General features: G+C 48.0%; 1 protein-coding gene across 1 annotated transcript; it reads right to left on the bottom strand.

The window, feature by feature from the left end:
- Window positions 1-718: 718 nt before the first annotated feature.
- On the bottom strand, window positions 719-12,469 carry Uqcrc1 (ubiquinol-cytochrome c reductase core protein 1). Its single transcript, NM_001004250.2, is given in 13 exon segments — window positions 719-905; window positions 1,326-1,401; window positions 1,687-1,775; window positions 2,987-3,072; window positions 3,183-3,343; window positions 3,471-3,614; window positions 3,798-3,913; window positions 5,670-5,749; window positions 6,166-6,364; window positions 6,872-7,001; window positions 8,182-8,268; window positions 12,030-12,170; window positions 12,399-12,469. Coding segments are annotated over 13 exon segments (1,443 nt in total). The 5' UTR covers window positions 12,468-12,469; the 3' UTR covers window positions 719-840.
- Between the last annotated feature and the right edge of the window lie 3,236 nt (window positions 12,470-15,705).

Here is a 15,705-nt window from a genome sequence, read left to right as displayed (position 1 = left end):
GATCAGAGCTCTGGAAGGAGTAGCTGAGGGATAATGCAACGGAGAACTCCATCAGGAGATGGCTAGGGCCTGGCTGCTTCTAGAAGATGGGGAAGGGTTCTCTAGGACAACAGCTCAGGACTTGCCTGGGACAGACCTAGAGGAGGGAGTGGGCTTGGGCCCCACTGAGCTCAGGGCTATTCTTGGAGCCTGAGTCAGCGGCAAATAGAGGCAAAGGATTCTTGCCTTGCCTGTCCAGACAGCAGTTGGAAACAAAATCAGAACATTGTGCTCCAGGCTATCCTCTCTATAACCCACAGTAAACACGGAGAAGCAGCTTCCTCTGGGACACTAGTGGCCCCTCCCGGTCCATCCCAGCAGAATAGAGGCCACCAGAGGGTGGCTCGGAAGTCTTCAGTGAGGATTTTCCCACATAAGCTCCTAATTTCCACACTGGGACCTCAACAGGGTACAGGCTGGGCCTGTAGTTTCCATGACTCCCACATCCCATCCCTGGGACAAGCTGGATGAGAAATGTCCCCCATGCAGCTGAGTGGAAACATCTGGGCAAACTCCCTGCAAGCATCAAAGGCTTCCGGTCTCTGCTGCAGCCTCCACACTTGCCCCTGGCTGAGGACACGAGACTATGGGAAGGCTGAAGGATTCAGAGGGTGCAGCAAGTGAGGGATGCCTTTGCTCCCAAAGGATTCCATGCCAATGCTAAAGAAGGACAACACAGTTCTCAATAGGACTTTATTGGTGGTAACTGGCTGCACACAGCTGAGCAGCAGGAGTGGCGTCTGTGGCAGGGACCCCGAGTCCCCGGCCCCGCCCTGCTGCCTGCCTGCGCAGACTTCCTGCCTAGAAGCGCAGCCAGAACATGCCACTGCGAATCCGGTTGTAGTCTGAGAGCTGTTCGATGGGGCCTGCGGGGATAAGGCGGGGATCAGGGTGGAGGGCCCAGCCTGTACAGGGACACCTGGCCCCGTGCCACCCAGCTCAGAGTGGCTGCCCAGAGCAGCACAAGACAGGCTTTGAGTGAAAGGAGGAGGAACACATTCCCCAGGGTTCAGGGCCTGTCCTTTCATGCTCTGGCGCTGGCAGCCCCACCCCACATGCAGGGTACCTGCTACCTGGTGGGCTGGGGATGGGTGGGGTATTAATGGAAGTAGCTTGGCAGGGAGTTGGGAACTGTTTGGGCAGGTTTTCTGAAAAAGAACTCTCTGGCAGCCAGGTTACTGGAGAGAGCCCCAACTTCCTTCTTGAAGTGTAAGCTGTGCATGGGGCAGCAGAAGGGGTGGGGGCCTGAGGAAAATGACAGAGGACGGACCTTCTAGATTACTTACCATATCCAGCCACTGCTGGACATTGGTCATAAAAGTACTTGGAGCAAACCTCTCGAACCATCTGGGCATCCACCTCCTGTGGGGGGAGGCAGAGAGAACACGAATGACAGGTACTAGGCACCCCCTGAGCCAGTACCTCCTTAAGTCAACCCACATCTGCTTGTTCTTGGGAGCTGTTCCTTTCCTCCCTGCCTATGTCCACAGTCATCAGTGTCTCTCTAATTACCCCCACCTGCAAATGGCAGCTGCCTTGGATAACAGATGCTTATGCGAGCAATTTGTGCTGTATCAGACCCCAACTCTAATTCTGCAAAGGCCCACCAGCCTACGGCTCTAGACCCTCTTCCAGGGCTCCAATTACCTCAATCCGGCTCTCCCACTCAGCCAGAGGGATGCGGCGGCCATAAGTCAGGAGGCTGCGACCAATGTCTTCACACACAGGGGTGGTGCCTTCAAGGGAAGTGGAAAAGCTTATAGATCTGCTCAGTCCAATCTTGGACCCACAAAGACCTCTAGAACCATGCTCTGACCCCTGAGCACAACCCTTGTTTCCATAACAACCTGTAGTAACAACAATAGTGTGGCTACCTCCACTTGCACCTGAAGCTCCAAACATCCACATCTGAGGTGGCAGGGTATCTGTGGCCTTAAAATCTTTTGTCCCTCCCTCTCTCTTTCTCCTCGTTTTCTTTTGAGGCAAGGTCTTGCTATGTAGCCTTAACTAGCCAGGAATTTGGTAAGCAGGCCAAGCTAGCCTCTCTAACATACAAAGATCTTCCTGCCTCTGACTCCAGAGTGCTGGAACTGCCCAGCTTCTTCTTCTTCTATTTTTTTTTTTTTTTTTTTTTGGTTCTTTTTTTCGGAGCTGGGGACCGAACCCAGGGCCTTGCGCTTCCTAGGTAAGCGCTCTACCACTGAGCTAAATCCCCAGCCCCTCTTCTTCTATTTTTTAAAGATTTATTTTGTGTACATGAGCACACTGTAGTAGCTGTCTTCAGACACACCAGAAGAGGGTATCAGATCTCATTATAGATGGTTGTGAGCCACCATGTGGCTGCTGGGAATTGAACTCAGGACCTGTGAAAGAGCGGCCAGTGCTCTTAACCACTGAGCCATCCCTCCAGCCCCCAGCTTCTTCTTTTTTTTTTTTTTTTTTTTTTTTTGGTTCTTTTTTTCGGAGCTGGGGACCGAACCCAGGGCCTTGCGCTTCCTAGGTAAGCGCTCTACCGCTGAGCTAAATCCCCAGCCCTTTTTTTTTTTTTTTAAAGATTTATTTATTTATTATATATAAGTACACTGTAGCTGTCTTCAGATACACCAGAAGAGGGCATCAGATCTCTTTACAGATGGTTGTGAGCCACCATGTGGTTGCTGGGAATTGAACTCATGACCTCTGGAAGAGCGGTCGGACGCTCTTAACCGCTGAGCCATCTCTCCAGCCCCCCCAGCTTCTTCTTAAGATAAGGTCTCCTACACTATCATCCAGCCCTGAACTCACTCTGTAGCTAAGGGTAGCCTCATCTTCCAAATCCTGGAATTACAAGTGTGGAACACCACACATGCCAAGGTCCTCCTTTCTAAACATGGCCACGCTATAGCTTGAGTCACAGTGGTCACTACTGGGATATACAGAATCCCTCTCTAGTGGATGCAGGACTTACCATCCAAATGAGATATCAAGGCATTCCTAAGGATGTTTTTGCCCCGAGTCACCTCACTCTCTGTAGCGCTGGTGCACAGGCGCATCCTAAAGCAAGGGGAAGGGTGTGGGGACTTGAATGATGCTCATGTTGGGAGACTCCCAGTGTCCCAGCCAATCACCCCTCTCTCAGGATGCAGTACTGAGCTGAGACTCACCACTGGCCTTGCAGGAAGAAGATCATGTCATCGATGCTCATGGCATCACAGACAAAGTGTGCGCCCAGCAACCCGGTCTCAGAGTAGGAGATGTTGAAGGTCTGGAAACTCTGGCAAAGCTTGTTAGCTACAGCAACGGAAGCCAGCGGGCTGGACAGGTGCTGCCAGAGGCAAGGATCAGAAGCACCCCTCATATCTGTGGCACATACCCTAAGCTCCATAACTCATAGACCACAATCCAGCACCCTCTGCTGAGGACAAAGCCTGATTGCTGTTCCTGGTACTTACCACTCCACCACCGTAAGTGCAGTCATAGTGGCCTATGATGGCATTGGCCACTTGGAGAGCCACGTTGTCTGGGTTAGCCCAGCCAGGTCCCTCTACTGCAATGGCCACATGGGCCAAGGGCAGGGCATCATCCCGATGTCGGATCTGAAACAACACATGTCAAGGTTGAGACGCAACCATACCTCCTGGGAAAACAGAAAGGATGCGAGATGCTGGACCCCTTGCCAATGTCCTAAGGACTCTGACACTGCAAAGACAACCATGTACTTAAGGGCCCTCCCAGAGGTCCCCAGTTCAGAGAACCAACCCTGCTGCCAGACAACACACCTCACTGCCAGTGAAGCGACATGGAGTTATACTAGGTACGGCGTCTTCTTCATACACCTGGGAGACACTGCTGAAGTGATCCTGGGCAAGGTCTAGCAGCTGCTGGTGCTTCACCCCTGAGGGAACAGAGGGTGTTAGTGGTCACCAGTCCAGGTACAGGTAGGAAATCAGACAGGAGCAGGAACACGGCCTCACAGCAGGGTGAGAGACAAGAGGATCCACAGACAGAGTATCTCAAAGGTAAGACAGGCACCTCAGGGCAAAACAGCCCGTGGCCTTAGGTACATGGAACCTAAAAACAGACTTGAAGGGTGGGGAATCTGGAGAGATGGCTCAGAGGTTAAGAGCACTGACTGCGGGGTTGGGGATTTAGCTCAGTGGTAGAGCGCTTACCTAGGAAGCGCAAGGCCCTGGGTTCGGTCCCCAGCTCCGAAAAAAAAAAGAACCAAAAAAAAAAAAAAAAAAAAAAAAAAAAAAAAAGAGCACTGACTGCTCTTCCAGAGGTCCTGAGTTCAATTCCCAGCAACCACATGGTGGCTCACAACCATCTGTAATGAGATCCGATGCCCTCTTCTAGTGTGTCTGAAGACAGGGATAGTGTACTCACATACAATAAATATATACAATAAATAAACATTAAAAAAAAAAAAAGAGTACTTGTTCTTGCACACCAGGGATTGGTTCCAAACACCACACATGCCCATGTGATATTCAAACATCCAGGCAGGCAAGACATGCATACACATAGATAAAACTTTTAAAAATTATGTTGGGGGTTGGGGATTTAGCTCAGTGGTAGAGCGCTTGCCTAGCAAGCGCAAGGCTCTGGGTTCGGTCCTCAGCTCCGGAAAAAAAAAAAAAATTATGTTAAAAAATGGGAGGATATTTAAGTGGTTAGAGCTCTTGCCTTAGGTACAATCTAAGCATCATAAAGGTGGGGCTAGAGACAAGGCTCAGCAGTTAAGGATCTTCAGTTCTGCTCTTCAGAGGACCTGTGTTCAGTTCCTGGCACCAATGTCAGGTAGGGCACAGCTTCATGTAACTCACTCCAGGGGATCGAACATCATCTTCTGGCCTCCATGAGCACCCACATGCTTGTGGCATATATACAGACACACACAGTCACATAAATTAAATCTCTGGGCCAACCTGTAACTCAACAGGTAAAGGCACCTGTTGCCAAGTCTAATGACTGAATTTGATTCCTGAGGTCCACATGGTAGATTTGCACGCACGTGTGTACACACACACGCACACACACGCACACATGCTTCCCTAGTTAGTCTGCCTTACCTGACCCTAACCAGCAGCAGCAGAGCAAGCTTTAGCATAATCATTTCCCCTTGGCTCAAGTCCCCCACTAAACTGATAACCTCCACCCTTCAGAAATCTGTTTGAATGACATGTGCTCCCCACCCACCCATCTCTAATTCTAAGCTCCCATCAAAACCTCTGCTATAATTCTGTGCTTCCCTGTTAAGGTGGCACCACTCACCATCAAATGTTCATTATCACAGAGCCAGCGGCACCCAACAGCAAGGCTATCAGCACAGACTCACGTGTCTTCCACTGGCCCTCAAATGCATTCTAGGACTAAGTGAGGCTAAGAGAGGTTTGTGGCCTAGGCGGGAGCTGAGAGCCAAACTGAGGCATGTACTAGAGAAGGGGCACACTGTATGCCCAGTTCCAGTGGACACCAGATGCCAGCAGAATGGGATCCCATCTCCAAGCAAACAAGAAGAGTCACATACCTTCATGACAGGACAAGAACAGAGTTCCCCGGAGTCCTCTATGTTCAGAACCAGAAGATCTACACATTGCTAATCAAGTTTAGGTTCACCTGACCAGGGCTTCAGCAAATCCATCACTCACCTCCAGCGGCAGCCAGCACCATTCGGGGAGCTTTGTAGTGCCTGCTGAGGTAGTCAGTCAAGTCTGTGCGCGACAGCCTCCTGCAAGACACGCAGCTGAGTCACACGAAACACCGCTGAGAAGAGGCTTCTCTAAAGAGCAGGCTTTAGCTCACCCCTCAGTCCCTTCTCACAGCCAGAGAGCCAAGGAGGGTATGGGCTGATGCTGGGCCCTGAAGGGGCGTCTGATTTCTGCTGCTGCACACCTCTTGGCACACTCCCCACCAGAGGGACAGCTAGATGGTCCTTCCCCCAGAGTGTCAGGACATGCATGGAAAGATGTCCTAAACAGAGCCCAAGATTCAAGTGAAAACCCCAGAGCTAACAGGGTCACAGGACCAGATGGCAATTCAAAATTTGTATAAATTAGGAAATCAACAACACGGGCAGTTAGACAACCTAAAGGGCATGTGGCTGATGAGGACACGCATTATTTCACAATCTCAACCAGCTCTCACCTGACGTTCTCACTGGGCCCCTCCACAGCCTGGGCTAGAGGTGTGCCCTGGAATGCTGTTGCATGCAGGTAATCGAAGACTACATTCTGCATAGAGGCATCGTTTTCCTGCATCTCCCGCAGGATCACATCTCGCTCCTTCTCAATCTGCGAGTCTTCCAGACTAATGTTCTGCACAATATCTGCCAGGAGCTCCACAACTGGACACAGAGGAACGTGTTAACCAGTTAACCAAGCGTAGTGGCGCACGCCCCTAACCCCAGCCTTCGGGAAGCCAAAGCAGGAGGATTACTAAGAGCTCAAGAACAGCCAGGGGTACAGTTAGCTCAAAGCCACCTTGGGCCACATAATGGGCTGTTGTCTCAAAACTTAAGGGCTGACTCAGTGAGAAAGGGCATTTGCTCCCAAGTCTGACGACCTGAGTCTGAGTGCCAGAATCCACATGGCAGAAAGAACGAACTGATTTCTGCAAGTCATCCTGTGACCAAACACACACCAATGCACACACCACACACAATTTAAACAGTTTAAAAACCTGACATATTTAGGTGCTTAGCAGAGATAATTTCACTGTAAATCTCTAAGCCTGGCACCTCCCTCTGTTGTACACTTGCAACAAGGCCACAGCTCCACAGGTGAGCTTTTGGGAGCCTGACTTGTGCATCCCTGGAGATTGCCCTGAGCCCACACCTCCTGTCAGGCGTTACCTTTTGGCAGGTCCTTGGACAGTGCCTTGATGAGGTAAGCAGTGTGCTCCCGAGTGCTGTAGGCATTAAGATGGGCGCCAATACTCTCTACCTCCTTCTCTAAGGCATTGCCAGGACGGTTCTTTGTTCCCTGGAATCAGACAGCAAGAGGACCAATCAGGAGCTAAAGAGACGGCTGAGTGGCTAAGAGCACTCGGACCAGGTTCCATTCCCAGCACCCACATAGTGGCTCACAATCACCTATAACCGCAGTTCCAGGAGATCCAATAGCTGTACATGGTGTACAACCAGGAGTCACGGCATACAGGAGCCCGCCTTCAATGCGCTCCTCTGAAACCCAGCACATACCTCCCTCATTACATTAAACAGGCCCTCAGCTGAGCACACAGCATCATGGACCACTGGATGGAGACAATCAGTGACAGGAGAAACAGCATGGCTGCAGTCAGTGTTGCCTAGTAACCAGAGCTCACCCAACAGGTCTCCTAACTTTCCAGTATTCCATGTTCTCTAACAGTCATGGTCAGATAATCTTCACACCTGTGTCACATCAGACTCTCTCACGGTACTGCCTCACGGCACACACTATGCCTGCACACAACACACTTGGGTGCGTTGTTGATTCTGCCTCCACATCCCTCCACATCACATTGCCTCAACATTTTGTCACTTACCAAAAAACAAAAAAACAAACATGGGTTCTACCTTCTAACTAAGGGATGTAGGTAATCTACATAGTGTGACATTTTACAAGCAAGGAAGCATGACCATGCCTGCAAGTTTGTTATAACGCATACATGTACATGTGCAAGTTTACTAAATCTGCCATGTACACAGGCGCATGACAAGCCTAGTGTGATGCTTAGTTTTAGCCATCAACTTGACACAATCTGGAATTACTGCAGAGTCTTACTGAGGGATTATTTAAATCAGGCTAGTCTGTGGGAATCACCGTTCTCTAGGGAGCAGACTCTAAATGATCTAAGACCAAAGAGAGATAGCTGAGCATAAGCAGCAGGCAGGCGGGCGGACAGGCATTTTCCTTGCATCCAGTCTTTCTATCCTTCACCATGGATGTGATGTGACTGGCTGTTCTAAATTCTGGCCACTGTATTTCCCTGCAGTGATAGACTGACCTTACACAGGGCTCATCAGATAAGCACGCACTCACAAAAACATTTGGCTCCTTCCAGAAGGGTAGATACAGACTATGGCCCAAAATACCCATAATCAGGAGACTAATTTTTAGATCTTTGGCCTTTGAGATAGGTAGTCCTAATCTGAGGGAAAACAGACTTCACAAGACTTACCTTGAAAGCCAGATGTTCCAAAAAGTAGCCTGCTCCATTGTTCTTCTCAGTCTCATAGCGACTGCCAACGTCAATCCACACTCCCACCTGGACAAGAGAACACCAACAAAAGGAACCAGCCATCAGTCCAGCTCCTAGTCACAAAGCACCTGAGGAACTCCACACAGGCTTCACGTAAGCCTCATGGTGTAATGTGGGGGAGAGCTGCTCCATTAAGACCCCTACGATCAGAAAGACAAGAGGGCCACAGCACAGGGAAGGAACCAAGTGATTAACCATACGCCTCACCTCTTTTACCTGCCTTATTACCTCATGGCTATCAGAAACATCCAAAAACATCTCTGGTGCTTATCTTTGAAGCATCTGGCCTGATTTTTGAACTCACAAAAATCCCCCCTGCCTTATTTTCTTTTAAAACTATTTTAATGTATATTGGTGTTTTGACTGCATATACGTCTCTGTGCAGGTATCAGACCCCCTGGGAGAGGAGTTACAGATGGTTGTGAGCAGCCATGTGGGTGCTGGGAATTGAACCCAGGTCCTCTGGGAGAGTAGCCAGTGCTTATACTCAGAGCCCTCTCTCCAGCCCCCCACTCTGTCTTACCTTCAACTGTGCCTATTCACTTGGCTCCACAACTATAATTTTTAGTTAATCTACTTTCTTTTATGCACGAAGCCTATCATTTGCAGACAATAGTTTATTTTCTACATTCTAAGAAACATATGTGAGCTAGGTGTGGTGTCCCACATCTGTAACCCTAGCATTCTGGAAGGCAGAAGCAGGATTATGAGTTCAAGGCTAGCCTGTGCAACACAGCATGACCCTGCCTCAAAAACAAAACCAAACCAAAAACCAATCACTATACAACCCCTTGCCTTGTTCTGATGGTTTTATTCTTTCATCAGGAAGGGAGCTACAGGCTTCGATGCTTTGTATTTCAGCATTTAAGGAGGTACTGAAGCGGGGTGCGTTGGAACACACTATTAACCCTAGCAGAGGCAGGTAACACAGTGAGACCTTGTCTCGAGAACAAAGAGGAAAGCAACTTTCTGAGTGAGACCCTGTAATGATGCCTCAGAAACTCCCACATGGATCTCCCCACATTGTTAGGCAGGTCCTCAAAGCAACCCTCACCTTTATTTTTCCTTAAAGATTTATTTATTTATTTAATGTATATGAGTACGCCATAGCTGTTCTCAGACACACCAGAAGAGGGCATGAAATCTCATTATAGATGGTTGCTGGGAATTGAACTCAGGACCTCTGCAAGAGCAGTCAGTGCTCTTAACCACTGAGCCATCCCTCTAGTCCCAGTATGGGTTTTTAACCCATGAACCATCTCTCCACATACACACCTCTCACCATGCTCCAGGTAACAATCAATATTCCTTTCATTTTTTTGAGGCAGGATCTCACCATGTAGCTCTCACTGATCTTGAACTAAGAGATCCATCTGCTTCTATTTCCTTTTTTTTTTTTTTTTTTTTCGGAGTTGGGGACTGAACCCAGGGCCTTGCGCTTGCTAGGCAAGCACTCTACCACTGAGCTAAATCCCCAATCCTGCTTCTACTTATAAAGTGTGAATTTTAATATTCTTTTATGTTTTTTTCTTTTTTGAGACAGGATGCCATATAGCTCAAACTGGCCCTGAATACATTCTATAGCTGATGATGAACTCCTGCTCCTTCTGCCTACCTCTCAAGTACTAGATTGCGGGCATGCGAGCACTGTGAACAGTTTCCTGACGAGCTGTGAAACACGCTACTTACCCACATGGCTGAGCTTATCTGCTCACAGCTAACTGTCTACCACATGCTTTGCGAATAGATGCTATACGCCAGTGTGCAGGATAACTTCAGATAAGCATGCCTTTTACTCTGTGTGTGAATGTATGTGCACCTGTGTGTAAGTGTGGGCGCCTATGTGCATGTGGTGGCCAGAAGCTACACCATATCCTTCCAAGCTGGAGCCTCAGGCATTTGCAGGACTCTCAGCTTGTTACCTGGGTGCTGGGATGTGTACTCCAGCTCTTGTGATTGCACAGCCAGTGCCTTTAACCACTGAGCCATCTCTCTAGCCCCAACAGTCCCCTGACTCTTAACATCTTAGATCACGATCCACAGTATCCTTCGACTTTTAAACGACACCATCTTTTCTCGGTAACGGAAGCATAATCAGTTTGTGGAATAGAGCATGATTTACTAAGCTTCATTAGTAGGTTTTGAGTCTATTCATGTAGGTTCTACATGTCAAGGAATTTATATCCTGTGTTTATAACAACTTTATCACAAGTCATTATTTGCTCCTAGAAAAAGAATCAGACAAAAACATAACCCTAGACAGGCAGTGGTGCACACGCCTACAATCCCAACATCCAGGAAGCAGGGACAGGCAGATCTCTGCGAGTCTGAGGCTAACCTGACCTACACAGACTGCCAGAACACTAGAGTGCAGGGTTACACAGAGAAACACTGTATTGAAAAACAACGAAACAATTTAGCCCTACTAAATGTCTTGGGAGGATTGGTTCTTGGAGTTTTCTCACCTAGTAAACACACCTAGTAAAGATTTCAATTCTTGACTCCATTTTGAAGATTTCTAAATTCTATGTTCACTATTTCATATGGATGAGTGTTTTGCCTGTGTGTATGTATATGTGTGTGCCTAGTGCCTGTGGACGTCAGAAGAGGGTACAGGATCCCTTGGGACTGGAGATATAGATGGCCGTGAGCCACTGTGTGGGTGCTGGAAATCAAAGCCAGGTCCTCTAAAAGAGAACAAATGCTATAAACCAGACTCAATTCTCCAGCCCAATTTGCAATTTTGAATAAAATATTTGAGTTTGTGTGTACGTATCCCAGAAGGCCAGAAGTGGGGAAGGCTAGAAGAAAGTATCTGATCTCCTGGAGCTAGAGTTACAGGTGGCTGGAAGTTGCCCAATAAAGACGCTGAAAGCAGAAATCTGGTCCTCTGTAAGAGCAGCAGCCCTCTTAACCAAAGAGCAAACCAGTGCTCCAGATTTGCAACTATTTTTGGATAATCATCCAATTCAATGTAATCTTCAAAAGCATTTTTTTTCTTCCTTCAGTGCTACGTATCAAGCTCAAGGCTTTATACTCACTAGGCAAAGGCTCCACCCCAGTTAATTTCCCAGTCTTTCAGAGGCATTTATTTTCTGTGTTCAAGTGTAGCACATACACATAGATACAAATATCTATGGAGGGCAGAGGAAACTGGGTGCTGTCGCTTATTACTCTACACCTTGTTTTTTTACTTTTGAGGTAAGCATTGAAGACTCATGCCTTTCTTTAATCCCAGAAATTGGGGAGCAGAGGTAGATGGATCTCTGAATTCAAGAGGTCAGCTTGATCTACAGAGTGAGTCCCAGCACAGCCAGGACTACACAGAGAAACCCTGTCTTGAAAAAAACATGAGGAAAAAACTAATTTAATTTTTACGTATGTATACATGGGATGGTGAGATACTGTAGGGTTTAGGAGTTGCTCTTCCACAGGACCCAGGTTCGATTCCCAGCACACACAAGGCAGCTCACATCCACCTGTAACTCCAGTTCCAGGGGCTCTAATGTCCTTTCCGGGCCTCCGTGGGCATTATGCACAGACATGGTGAACATACACACATTTGAGTAAGCCACTCATACAGGTAAAAGTAAGACCAGCTAGACACACTTGCCGCTGTGAAGTCAAGTCAGAATTGAAGACTGGTACAGGGACAAACCCGGCAGTACTCCAGTCTCCACCCAAAACACGTAAGACTGCAACCCAAGGTCACATCCCAACCTAGGACAACACGGCGCGCCTCATCTGGAGGACTGGCAAACACTCACCGTGCAGGTAGGATGCGAGGACTGCTCCGAGGCCACACGCAGCCCGTTGTCCAATACGCTGACCTGTGTCTCCGGCACGCTCTGGAGGGCCTGGACGAAGGTTGCGGTACCCCGCAAGGCAGGTAGCCTCAGCAGGGCCGGCTAAAGGAAGAAGGTGACCATTGTAAGAACTGCTCTCCAAGCCTCTGGGACCTCGACTCTCACATCCAAGCCCGAGAAGATACCCATCCCCGCCCTCCGCCATGACCTTCCCACGGCCCTGACCCCCGCGACCTCCCCACTCAGACCCGCCACTGCTGAGACAGCCTACTCCTCATCTGCGTGCCAAAGCCCTGAGCCCTGCAGCCCAACGTCTCGCTGCCACCTCACCGAGCGGCAGGTGCGAAGTAGCGCTTGCGTCCCAGAGCAGGCCGCTCGGCAGACTGCGGACGCCGCCATCTTCTAACTTCCGTCAGCGTAAAGCCGCGCTACGCATGCGCAGGGTGGAGTATGAGGCGCAGGCGCTGTAAGGAAGAGTTGGTGCTCGATCGCCCCCTGCTGGGCATCAAGTCCATTGGCAAGAATTAATCGCATGTTGTCGTTTGGTCCTTGTGCCTCTAAGAGAACCTGCGACTGGCTGGCCCTTAGACGGTCCCATTCGTCGCCTTCTTCCACCTGAGGGAGGCGGTGTGCAACTGCAGGAGATGTAAGCCAGCAGCAGCTCAGAGCCCTGGAGGACAGTGGCTCAGCACACATTAAGCCCAAAAGCTGAAGCACTTTTCTGTCTGTGCTCTCTGTGCTAGAAGGTGTCTGGGAAGAGGAGACAAAAAAGAATAAGGAGTTCAAGGACATCCTCTCCTGTGTAAGGAGTTCAAAACTATCCTGGGCTATGTAAGACAGTGTCTCCAAAATGTAAGAAAAAAAAAGTGTGTGTGAAAAGAAGGAACCGAACCGTGTAGAGGTAATTTGTGAAATAGGACTCCTTGTTTGGAAAACAAAAACTAAACAAAAAAATGTCTTTTCTGTATTTGTGATTATTTCAAAACATTAAAAAAAACTATCTGAAATCAGACAAACAATACTTAGTGTATATTGACATTTTGTGGACCAGAAATATGATTTAGAGCAGAAAATAAAGTGAAATAAAATCTTTTAAATTGCTGGATGTGGTAGTAAATACTGATAGTCCAAGTACTCAAGAGGCAGAGGCAAGTAAGCCCTCTGAGTTCCAGACCAGCCTGGTATTCACAGTGAGCCAAGGATATCCAGCGAGGGCCAGCCGCAAACACACAAAGAAAGAAACAAAAGACAAACCCTAGTTACCTGCTTCTTTTCTCGGAGAGAAAGGGTCATGTGTAGCCCAAGCTGGCCTCAAAATCACTTTGAAGCCTAGGATGACCTTGAACTTTTCTGGTCCTTCTACCTCCCCCTCCCAAGTAATAAGATCAGAGGCAAATAAGTGCCACCGACGGACGGGCTTCCCTGGTGCTGAGGGGTAAAGCCTGGGTCTGGTGAACATTAGGCAAATTCTGCCAACCGAGCTACATCGTTAGCTCTCTTTCAGCTTCCTGAAAAACGTGAGTTTTTAGTTTAAGATTATTTTATCTACTATGTGTGTGCACATGATGTATGCATGTCTGTGGGGTGTCCCCACGTGGGTTCAAAGGTCAAAGAGCAACTCCGGGGAGTCTGTTGTTCTCTCCTTCCAGCTTTACATAGATTCCAGGGGTCAAATTCAGGTCACCAGGCTTGCACAGAAAGCACCTTTAGCTACGGGGCCATTTTTAGAGCAGCTTTATACTTACAGAACTGTGAGCAGATGGTATGGAGATTCCTCATGTACTTCTCAAGCATTGGTGAGCCAGACGTTCCTTGTGCTGGCAGCTTACGTTAGCCAGCTCATCTATTACTATTAGCGGGCCATTATTAGTTCATTATTAACTAAAGTCCATAGTTTGCATAGATTTCCTTGAGTCGGTTTTTTGTTTGTTTGTTTTGTTTTGTTTTAATTTAACCCAATGCCCTTTTTCTAATTCAGGACAGTATCTTACATTTGCTTGTCTTAGGCTTCACTGGTTTGTAACTCAGTGTGTTCTGTTTTTAACCATTCCAGACTTTAATGTGACCATTACGAGACTTTAGATTTAATGCTGTAATAAAAAAAAAAAAAAAAAAAAAAGGAGGAGTGTGCCCTTTGGAAGCCTGTGTAAGACAAGCAAAAAACAGTGATCACCGGGGCCTTCCTTCACGGATTTTGTAGGATCTAAAACCCTGAAAGGTAAACAGTTGTATCCTTGTGCTCCTCAGGACCGTCACCCACTCACCTCACCGTTAAACAGCCTATTAATTGCATCATCTAAATTAGAGGTGCCTCTCAGCTATTTCAGTATAACTGAAAGGCATCTAAAACATCATTTTTTGCCAGAAGGTCTCTTCGCAGTGGTTTCAAATCCGAATATTTGACATTTCTTCTATCACTACATTAGGACTCAAGGGGGTTGGTTTTTTTTTTTTTTTTTTTAGCGTTTTGGTTTTTTGTTTTTGATGCGTATGAGGGTTTGTCTGCCTGTAAGGAGGTCAGAAGAGGACACTGAGTCCCCTGGCACTGGAGTTGTAGACATGGAGCTGCCATGTGGGTGCTGGAAACTGAACGTGGGGTTCTCTGCAAGGGCAGGAGGTGCTCTTAACCCCTGAGCCGCCTCTCCAGCCTCTCGTGTAGCTTTGTGTTTGAAAAGGTTTACTCTTGCTTTACGGGTATCAAGTGCTTTGCCTACATGTATGTATGTGTGCCGTGTGTGGGGCAGGTAGTCTTTCTTGGAGGCCAGAACTGGGAGTCAGGGACTTGAGTTATAGATGGTTGCTACCTGTCATGTGAGTGCTGGGAATTGAACCCAGGTCCCCTGCAAGAGCACAGGTGCTGTCAGCCACCCAGCCATCTCTCCAGGTCCATGGTTTTTGTTTGTTTGTTTGTTTGTTTAATAAATTACTGGGCCACTGAGATGGCTAAGTGGGTAAAGGTGTTTGCTGCTAAACCAAGTCCCCCAAATTTAACCCCTAGAATTCACATTGGTGGAAGGAGAGAACTGACTCCACAAAGTTGTCCTCAGACCTCCACATGCACACAAATTCGTAAGTGTACAAATAAATAAATGAATGGATAGATGGATACAATTTAAAACATAATTATTTGCCAAGCTGAGACATGACTCATAATAGTTTATACAAGGCCCTTTATTTAGTCCCTAGCATCACACAAGAAAATTGGATTCGTTTGTTTGTTATGAGCTGGGCATAGTGGTGTGTGACTTTAATCGTAGCACTTAGGACACAGAGGCAGTTGGATGTCTGTGGGTTCAAGGCCAGTGTGAGTGCCAGGACAGCTAAAACTACATAGTGAGATCCTGCTTCAGAGTAAGGGGTGGGGGAGAGACAGAGACAGAGAGAAAGACAGAGAGAATGAGGGGGAGAGAGCGGGAGAGGGGGGGGGAGAGAGAGAGGGAGAGGGAGAGGGAGAAAGAGATTGAGAATTACTATGTAGCTCTGACTGACCTGGAGCTTGTGTGAACTGGCTTGCCTCAGGCTCACAGAGATCCACCTGCCTTGGCCTCTTCGGTGGTGGGATTGGAGGTCTGGGCCACCATGCCTGGCTGAGAAAACTATGTTTAAAGTAAGCAACAGCTATAATTATTAATATTAT

Source organism: Rattus norvegicus, chromosome 8 (genome assembly GCF_021556685.1).
Source record: "Rattus norvegicus strain SHRSP/BbbUtx chromosome 8, alternate assembly SHRSP_T2T, whole genome shotgun sequence".
NCBI classification, from domain to species: domain Eukaryota; kingdom Metazoa; phylum Chordata; class Mammalia; order Rodentia; family Muridae; genus Rattus; species Rattus norvegicus.
Note: the sequence above shows the minus strand (reverse complement) of the source record. Positions and strands in the feature narration are given on the sequence as shown.